This window comes from Paramormyrops kingsleyae, chromosome 10 (genome assembly GCF_048594095.1).
Source record: "Paramormyrops kingsleyae isolate MSU_618 chromosome 10, PKINGS_0.4, whole genome shotgun sequence".
Classification (NCBI taxonomy): Eukaryota; Metazoa; Chordata; class Actinopteri; order Osteoglossiformes; family Mormyridae; genus Paramormyrops; species Paramormyrops kingsleyae.
This window is the reverse complement of record NC_132806.1, coordinates 8702296-8712159: the sequence shown is the minus strand read 5'-3', so window position 1 is coordinate 8712159 and position 9864 is coordinate 8702296. Positions and strand designations below refer to the sequence as shown.

At 44.6% G+C, this 9864-nt stretch overlaps 1 protein-coding gene and 1 long non-coding RNA gene across 3 annotated transcripts; one reads left to right on the top strand and one right to left on the bottom strand.

Annotated features, from left to right (window-relative positions):
* Nucleotides 1–1804: 1804 nt before the first annotated feature.
* On the bottom strand, nt 1805–8679 carry LOC111855173 (vascular endothelial growth factor C-like). Of its 2 annotated transcripts, XM_023833933.2 has the most exons (7): nt 8256–8679; nt 5023–5227; nt 3796–3986; nt 3562–3701; nt 2721–2818; nt 2189–2522; nt 1805–1941 (listed from the first exon to the last, which is right to left on the bottom strand). In XM_023833933.2, the coding sequence occupies exons 1-7, from the start codon at nt 8505–8507 to the stop codon at nt 1839–1841; spliced, it is 1323 nt and encodes a 440-aa protein (XP_023689701.1). In that variant the 5' UTR covers nt 8508–8679; the 3' UTR covers nt 1805–1838. The 2 variants fall into 2 exon arrangements, with proteins under 2 accessions (XP_023689701.1, XP_023689702.1); XM_023833934.2 differs by lacking the exon at nt 1805–1941 and having other exon boundaries at nt 2270–2374.
* LOC111855174 (uncharacterized) lies at nt 2150–5174 on the top strand. Its single transcript, XR_002840823.2, has 4 exons — nt 2150–2276; nt 2736–2855; nt 3811–4050; nt 5041–5174. It is a non-coding gene; the product is annotated as an uncharacterized lncRNA (long non-coding RNA).
* Nucleotides 8680–9864: the final 1185 nt, after the last annotated feature.

Sequence of the window (9864 nt, the reverse complement as noted above, 5' to 3'; positions counted from 1 at the left end):
CCGCCTTCTGTGAAGGCATGCGGAAATGTTTTATAGTGGTCTGCTGTTATGGCATAGTGACCAGGTCCACTGTAAACACTCCTGTAGAAAATAAAGCTGTGTTTGGCCTTCAGAGCCTTGCAGTGCTATTTCAGGCTTTGCTATATTTTCACGGTGGTGTACAGGCTTACAGTCTCCATTTTGTCAAATTTGGGGATTTAATAAATGTGCCGCTTTATTATCTTCCAAGATGCCAGATGGCCAATTAGCCAACTTCTTTGTTAGAATACCTCAGAAGTCCAGCTGACCAGCATTCCCAGAAAATATGTTTGAAATTTGTCATAAAGAGGACCATCCACACGTGACCCTTCGTCCATAAGGTACAAAAAATCTTTTGCGTTGGCAAGAACTACTGTCTGCTCTCACTATGGTATGGTAAGTATTTTTTTTGCCATGGGTATACCTGACAAAACAAGAATCATCATCTAGTTCGCTAGATGTTTACAGGGATGAATGTTATGTCATTCTTGTTCGTTCAGCTGTCATCGGTATATAATACACACCTCAATATTGTCCTTATATATCATATATAATAATATACACACCAATGAGCCAAAACATTATGACCACCCCCATGTTCAAGATATATTAAATGGGAAGCTAATATTCGGTAGTTGTTGTTGACATGTTGAATGCAGAAGATATTGACATGGAAAAAGATCTGAGTGACTTTGGCAAGGCAAGGGCCAAATCATTATGGTCAGATGATTGTGTCTGGGCACCTGAGAGACAGTTGGGCTCACTGTCAGCCGTGGTGAGAGCCTACTGAGAGGTCTGAGGAGGGAAAATCCACAAAGTCGACAGGATGATGCGCAGCCAGGACAATGCCGGATGTGAACGAAGGTTATCCCATCTTTTACAAACCAACAGAAGGGTTACTGTGGCACAAGTGGCAGATAAATTTGATTATGAACCTGGGAGTAATGTGTCGTGAGCCCTGGGGCAGATGGGGCAACACTGCAGTCTTGCCCCTTGGTTGTGGGTTTGAGTCCTACCCCTGGTCAGTATCCCCTGCCTTCTGCCCTGTGTATCCAGCAATAGCCGTTGAACTCCCTGTGACCCCAAGAACACAGAATTTGTTTGTGATATCTATGGTACGTAAATATACTAATGCAGCAAAAATCTGAAACAAAACTTCCAATATACATAATGTAGAAACTATTCAAGACGTTAATACTAAACCTGCCACGTCCAAGTTAGTTGTGTCAAATCTTGTGTGTGCGCAATGTGAATTTTTTTTTGTGTAATGTTTTCTCTGTAATATAATGTCAACATTGCATCAACAAACCGTTTTAGTACCGAGTGGTATAGTTTAATATCCACAATCCTTTGTTCTATTTTCTTTTCTGTTTTTATTGACCTTAGATTTGTGCAGTCACGTGTTTATGTACTGGGTAGAAAATTAGTCATAGAAACATAAATAAATATTAATTTCAACATTTACCATTAAAACTAAAACATACTGTTATTAGGTACAAGTTAAAGTTTTTTTTTTACAATATCTTTCAGTCTTCAAGTAGTAAAAAACATACAAATATCCATGTAAAAGAATTTCATGGAATAGTCGCATTGCTGTTTGACTAAAAGTTAAAATGATAGAGTACTTTAAGTAAATGAAACACTGGCAAATCTGTCATTATTCATTTGTACCATATTAAACATGACAGTAGCAGTCATTAAGCCCGCCCCCTTTCTAATACTGTCTGGATGTGTTTTCCAAAGGTAGCACGCCCGCTTTGAAGGCAGGTGCTGGTTATCTTGTGTGTTTGTGTTGCATTTTTTTAGATTTTTTAACTCCATTACACTGGTCCAGTGAGTTTATGTTTGCCCAGGGAAGACATGCTGAACTTCTGCTTTCCATCATCACGGTATGACGTTGTTGTTTTTTGCCCTTGTTGGCAGCTGACAGAGTAAAGGAAGGAATTTGGTTAGTCATAGAACACATTTACTGGCATAAAGTAATGCTGAGTTCCACAGAACAGCGGTTTAGAATCGATTTTGCATAAGCTTGTTTACTTTTTTTGGGTTAGGTTCTCTTGCAGGATGTCTTGGAACGCATGCTAAGGAAATTGCTTTATTCCCCGAGGATCGGCCTCAGGTTGAGGTTTACGTGGGTTAAGGATCAACGTGGCTGCGGCTTGGCACTGACCTGCAGTTTTCTGGTCTGAAGGTCATTCCCTTCAAGCGGCAGATGCGTGGGCTGTTCCTGCACTGGCAGTGGCACTCTTCTGGGACGGGTGAGTAGCCTAGGGTGCAGTTAGCCTGACAAACGCAGCTGCACGTCTCCCGGTTCCAGTGCTGGTTTGGGGGACATGGCTCAGTCGGGGCAGGTGCCCTGCAGACACATTTGCAGGATTCCTCGTTGAGCATGCGACGCGGTCCGCAGCTGGCCTGCGTCAACCCGTTCCGGCACTCGCACTCGCATTGTCTGTTCAGAGTCCGGTTTGGGCCACAGAGGGCCAGCAGAGCTGTGTCCAGGGGTGCTTGGGGTACAGAAGACTTAATTATTGCAATAATTACATGTAGTAATTATAATTATATGATAAGTGCAATTGTGTGTTGTAGGTTGCAATTGTAATTTCAAAAGCTGTTGATTGCAAAAGCATTTAGCATGAAATTTTACAGGGTTCATACCTTCAAACAGTTTTGTGACATGGCATGTATATTAAGATCTGGCTTACCTATGTCCCTGGCAGAGAGGGGACTCAAGGGCATGCATTTGCACTCGGTGGGGTTCCACACCAGCCCAAGAGTGCAGGGAACATCTGGAGGGGAACATCTGGACATGGGAGAGAATGCGTGCAGGCTGAGATGTGGTACAGGCAACATTTCCTTCCATCTTGGTTCTTCATTTATTATTGTGGACTATGGGGGAAAGTTGTAAGGACCTCGACATTCAACTAGTGATTAGGTTAAGAAACTATGGCACCCCCACCCCCCATTTTAGATTAATACAAATGATCTGTGATGGATGGGAAACTAATAACGACACTTTGAGAAATGATTTTTGTAACACTTTCTATGGATGCCGTGTCTATAAGAATCTGTGAAGATATTGAAAATAAATGATAATGCCTTCATAAAGCACTATAAACATGGCTAAAAATATTTATAGAAAGGCATTATTAGCCATTAAAGTCATGTTTATTCTACATTATGAATGCTTTATGAAACTCTGATCTATAATGCACTATTGATACTTTCATAATGCAGTACACAGCATCCTTAATGCTTATCCTTAATGCATTATGAAGGTATCTATAGTGCATTATAGATCAGAGCTTCATTGGTGCCTATGAAGTATTATAACCACCACTATAATGCCTTGTGACTGTCAGTAGAAGACGGTATAATGCTTTATGAATCTTGAAGGTCAGTAGGGCACGATAAATGACAGCTTTAAGTGTTACCATGATTTTTTTGTTTCATTGCCCCCACCGGCCCTGCACACAACCTGGCAGCTCCAAGGTTAACATAAATGGTACTTGATCTACCCGTTCCTGCAAACAGCGCCTTACTCACCGGGAGAGCAGGCTGTTGGCTGTGGCCCTTCTGCTGATGACGTGTAGGGGGCTCTTTGGCTGACACTCGCAGGAGGTGTGGTTGACGAATGTTGTTTTGATGATTGATTTGCCGTTCTGCACCGGGACCAACTCCACCACCTGAGTGACAGTGGGGGGGGGGGGGGGGGGCACCATTACACATGTTCCCGCTCCTACAGTTGGGCCAGGAAACAGGCTAGTTACAAATTCTTACTGTCTTCTGCACCAGGGTGTAGCTGGTGTTGGTGCACTCCTGGCCCTCGTTGTAACAACAGCCCCCGCAGCGATGTACGGAGACACAGCGTGGCACGAAGAAGTGACTGGTGCTCTCCACATACTCCTTTGCCACCTCCACGCACACCTCACGCGGCTGGCAGGCAGTGAGCTGCATCTCCTTGACGATCACTGGCAACCAAGAGCAGAGTGACGGGTAGAGACAGCGGACAGCATTCTCCACCACCCAGCGAGGGTCAGTTCTTGTACCTTTTGCCGAAAGCACTTAATTTGCTCCAGCCAACATATTAAATTGGGTTAAAAACATAATAAAAAAAAATTTTTACTGTAATTATTACACGATGGGAATAATCACTGCTTAGTTTGTTGTTTTCTAGTATGAGTTTTCCACTCATGGTGTGATTCAAAGAGCAGCTGAACAATGCAAAATAGTAATTTTAACGTAATGTAGTTGTTAATGAAAAGAGGAGATATCTGCTACTGCAATTGGAAATACATGTACACATATTTTTATATGTACATATACACGCATATTAATATATATATATATCTATTTATATATTTTATACATATATATATATGTATGTATGTATATGTTGATATATATATATATATATATATATATGAACGGCCATAATAATTTCTTTACATGTTTTGGACCCCTTCCCTTGATTAAAAAAGACATTCTGCAGTCATTCATTGAAAAGATACTTGGCAACCAGAGAGTGTGGGAGTGGGTGACCAATGGTCATGCAGGACGATATTTTATCTCTACTGCCGTATTTCTGCTCCGGGGTCTGCTGGCCATATGAGGACTGTACCTTATCACCTTATCTAGCCCCCCCCCCCCCCCAGATATTAGCTAAACAAACAGCTCACAAGGCCACCCATGGTCACAACCGACACACCCCAGGATGCCGTCCTTCCATGTTGAAAGTTGTCTGATTTATTCATTTATGCTATTTGTTTAATTCATCAAATGTCATTTTGTCTGCTCTGCTTGCCTGAGGAGGAGCACCTATGTGAAAACTGCGATGAACGAGCAGCCGGCTTGAATTAAGAGGTTATTGGCTTCTGGCCTTGCCTCTAAAGACACATTAAAAATGCTTTGGAAGGGCCCCTGGAGAACATTCAGGCAGTGAAGCACTGATTGTCTGTGTAAGTGCACATCTAGTTGTGATGTGTAATTCCTCTGTTGCCCCCTTACCCTTGATGGCTTCTTCAGCATGAGGCTCGGATGCCTCTCGGGGAAACCTGCCAGTCTCCTCATTGGACAGTGGGAGAGTGGGCGTGTCCTGCACCATCCTCTTGAGGCAGCGCTGCGCCAGCGCGTATTCAGGGTACAGCAGCTCCAGCAGCTCGTCCACGGTTGACACCCCCTCCAGCCACCTTTGCCTGCTGCTGCCCTGGGTCTGGTGGGAGGTGGAAGATCTACCAGTAAGCTTGGATGCACTGATTTATGGGGCGGCTCTGTCTGGGTGTCTATCTGGGGGTTTTGCCGTAGAATTGAATCAGTGGGCAGCACAAAACCTTCAAAGCTTCACAGAGTTCTGGGTTCGATTCCTGCTTACTTTGAGTGGAGCGGCATGTTCTCCCTATATTCCCAGATTCCAAGCCCAAAACCGTGGTACAGGCAGTGCCCAGGTTATGAGAGAGATTCGTTCCTGAAGTCTGTCTTTAAGTCGAATTTTGTTTGTAAGTCGGAAAAATACATGCAGTACATAATAATAATAATAATTATTATTATTATTTAAGCCCAGATATATTATTATTACTACTATTATACAGTAAAAGTAAACGTAAACATGGTACTGTACTGTACTTTGAGCCAACAAACCGATGAAGCCATGCAATGTTTTCAGGAGCGTTACAAAATACTGCATGCATTCATTATTACAAACCATAGTGTTTAACCCAAATTTTTAATATAACAGGCTTTATGACAGTCTTCGCGTAAGTATGAGTTGTAAGTAAGTTGGGTGCTCTTAACTCGGGGCCTGAATGATGTGTGAGTATGTGTTCTTTGATAGACTGCCACCCTGTCCAGGGTGCCCCCCCCCCCCCCCCGCCTTATGTCCTGTGCTGCTTGTCACCCTGTATCGGATGGATACCCCCTATTGTAAGTGGATGCATGCATTTGTGATCCAGTTAATATACTGTGTAAAATGTAACCAGTGGTCCTGATTCTCTGAAAAAGGGGATTTCATTCGGTTGCATCAGGAATATCTGGTAAAAGCATCATTAAAAACAAGAGCTCTTCACACAATAAGGAAAAAAATAAGGGTAAAATATAAAAGGAGAAGCTTGAACCAATATCTGAAAACTGCTCTTGAAATATGACGCCGTTTTCTAAAAGTGCAGATCTGCCAGATCTCTCAGGAAGCTGAACTCCTTATCCTTACTCTGAGGATACCATCATTTCTCAACAGTGGACTCTACACATGCCATGTGGTTACGTCAGTATTAATCAATCTGACTGTAGCCCACCTCCCACCCAGCCTACTTCACCAGTCTGCGGTCTGCCGTCCTATAGCAGTATGGGTAACCACCTCCTACTTCACCAGTCTGCGGTCTGCCCTCCTATAGCAGTATGGGTAACCACCTCCTACTTCACCAGTCTGCGGTCTGCCCTCCTATAGGAGTATGGGTAACCACCTCCTACTTCACCAGTCTGCGGTCTGCCCTCCTATAGCAGTATGGGTAACCACCTCCTACTTCACCAGTCTGCGGTCTGCCCTCCTATAGCAGTATGGGTAACCACCTCCTACTTCACCAGTCTGCGGTCTGCCCTCCTATAGCAGTATGGGTAACCACCTCCTACTTCACCAGTCTGCGGTCTGCCCTCCTATAGCAGTATGGGTAACCACCTCCTACTTCACCAGTCTGCGGTCTGCCCTCCTATAGCAGTATGGGTAACCACCTCCTACTTCACCAGTCTGCGGTCTGCCCTCCTATAGCAGTATGGGTAACCACCTCCTACTTCACCAGTCTGCGGTCTGCCCTCCTATAGCAGTATGGGTAACCACCTCCTACTTCACCAGTCTGCGGTCTGCCGTCCTATAGCAGTATGGGTAACCACCTCCTACTTCACCAGTCTGCGGTCTGCCCTCCTATAGCAGTATGGGTAACCACCTCCTACTTCACCAGTCTGCGGTCTGCCCTCCTATAGCAGTATGGGTAACCACCTCCTACTTCCTGTACCCAGTGCCAGAAACACCTCACAAAATAAAACACAGGTGCATCAGTCTGTGTTCAGCCAGGGAATCACTATGATGTTCGCAAGTGGGACGAAGTTGCAGGCAAATTCCGTGCCAGCTGTCAGAAAGAGGTGTGTCCTGTTACTGTATGCGCTGTGAGTTATCTGCAGCAGGTTAGTGAAGTTTGTGTTTTGGTTTGAGGGTGGGCTGTGACACGTACAGCCCCCCATCGGTGCCAGGAGGATCTGCTTATCAATCCCAGACAATCTAAAGTGGGAGCTTGTGGCCGACGCCACTTGCTTGTAGTCCTGCGTTGTGGTATCTGAGTTCAGACAGGCAGATGGTAGCCTGTTTGGACATAATCCGCATTAACTGAGCAGGATGTGACAGGCCAAGCTGCTGATGCAATGGGAGATGGGCGGCTGGGTGGGGGCCCTGGACAGCCATTGGCTGCTCTGTTATATGATCTATCACTATCCAATGCATGGCAGCCTTACTCCTCATCTCATTGAGACTAAACTCAACTGCCTTCTCCTCCCAAAACCACAAGGTTATTACGTTAATTCCTCAGCTGTCCCGCTCAAAAACATGATTTCTCCTGCCCGAAGGATATCAGCATCTATGCAGCGCACTGGATGAGCCTGCCTGCCGATGAAGCCCCAGAATTCCATGCCCCCTTAGGTAACCTCGAACCACACGAGGTTGCAGAAATAAGAGGTCGGATGAGGGTCAGGTATGAAGGTTCTGCTGGCAAGTGAAGAAAAAGCTGGGTGAATGGGAAGGGGGTAAAGTCGGGATAAAGTTTCAAGAAGGAACCTGACGAGATGGACTGGAGGAGGACAGCTTGCTAAGAGACTAGGGGCTTCCTGTAATCATACAGGAGCTTGGAGCTCCCATCATGATGAGGTTCTCGCTATGATCCACATGTTCACTTTATTCTTTAAGCAAGTTACACCCTCCTTTCCAAAAAATAAAAAAATAAACACTGACATGAATATACATGTACACACCCACATATCCCTGTAAAATTCCCGGTATTCACGCATCATGAAACCTAACTCAAGCCCAGGAGGTTAGATGTGATACAAACTTTCAGGCTAATGAACCTCAAAAGGAATGAGATTAATAATTAAGCAGCGGAACTTGTTGTAACCCAGCCTGAGAGTCGCCCAAGCACAGGCATCCCCTCTAATGACAAGCCTGTCGTGGGGAGTGACAGCTGTTTGCTGCTGGGGGTTCTTACCTCTAGAAGCTGCAAACCTTTGCGTTCATCTGGTCGGAAGTCACTCCCATGACTGAGAATCAAAGCATTTAGGATCCAGAGAGTGAAGGAGAACGTCTGCATGGAGCGTCGATGTCTTGAGGCCACCCTGGTCATGGCGCTGTGGCTGACTCGCCACATACTGAGGCAGAGTTTGGATGGGAGAAGGACCTCAGCCGGCTCTCTAACCCCAGCATTCTTAGCAGGAGGTCTTTTAAATCCCCTCCGTCTCATTCAGAGTGAAAACATCCAGGGTTCTTTTGTCACCACCTCACCTCACCTCTCTCGGGATCTCTTGGTGGGAATTAGGTTTTGCTGGCTAGATCTTTCTGGATCATTCCATAGCAGGTGCCATAGTGGTTAACGTGGCCTCCAGTAGTCCTCAGTGGTGTGTTAGAGTCTCGAATCTGTGACAGAATCTTGGCGCCCCCCCCCCCCCCCTCTCTCTCTCTCTCTCTCTCTCTCTGCATAGTTAGCCTCCCTCTTTTACACAGAAATGTGGGAGGAGCATTCACTGGGGTATGAAACGGTGTGTGATTATGTGCACAAGATTGTGTAAATCAGAACACAAGGGCGGGTCAGCCATTCGGGAGATGGACGACTTCATTCTCTCCATGTTAAGGGCTGGGCGACCTGAGGTTTTTCAGCTTCTGTAAGATTGACTTATTCTCTTTTATCACTAACAGATACAAAGGGCAAGCCCTGTTACACAAATTAACCACAGTTATAGAAATGTTGTCTCTGATTTGATTTTTCTAAACACCTCCATGTTGATACGGATCAGCAGCCAAACCAGTTTTGAACACACTGTACACCTTTTTCTTCAGCATATCAGGATGTTAGAATCTGAGAAGTATAACATAACTTACCAAGAGAGGCCCTGCAGCCTGTTTCTCATGGTTCTGTGGGCTGACACTGGGACAAGCTTAGTCACAGACACCCAGAGCTTTCCAGTTCCTGAAAGTGACACTGACCTCCATCCACAATCCTCCCGTCATGGAGGGAGCAGAAACGCGGAAATGTGTCTGGATTTAGGGAGAGGACGTCATAAGGTTCCAGTTGCCCTATTCAGAGCGACATTAAACAAAAAGAAGTACAGTAACAGAACACTGGTGAATTCTCTCTGAGTGAGTCTGAAGTGTGGATATTGTACCTCAAGCTAACTGATTTAATGTTATTGGTTGTTGAGTTTAGGCTGCTGCACAGTTTCCCAGAAAAGGATCACATTAACCAATTGATACTCTGTATGTCAACCACTGGGAGTGAATCAAATCATAGACTTTAGACAAATTAGGCCATTATTAGTGAATTTTTCAACATGATAATATACACTTTCAGGATGGTGCCTTAGATTCTGGATCATATCTCTGTGTGAGTTTGCATGTTCTCCCTCTGTTTCCTCTGAGGAACACTTAAGTGAATTTGTTTCTCTAAACTGAAGAGCAAGTTTTCAAAACTAAGTCGACATGACATGTTTTCCAGAAAATTTCTTTGGACTTGATTTGATGAAAATTTAAGACAAGTTGTTAAAAGGATTACATACTTCACCTGATTACAGTTTTAATTCCAAATATTGTGACATATGATGAGG

Coding starts and splice junctions, on each gene's coding strand:
- LOC111855173 (XM_023833933.2), bottom strand. CDS start 8,507: ATGAGACGGAGGGGATTTAAAAGACCTCCTGCTAAGAATGCTGGGGTT. Junction 2,523..2,720: donor CCTCTCTGCCAGGGACATAG/GTAAGCCAGATC, acceptor CTGTACCCCAAG/CACCCCTGGACACAGCTCTG. Junction 1,942..2,188: donor TTCAGACCAGAAAACTGCAG/GTCAGTGCCAAG, acceptor TTACTCTGTCAG/CTGCCAACAAGGGCAAAAAA.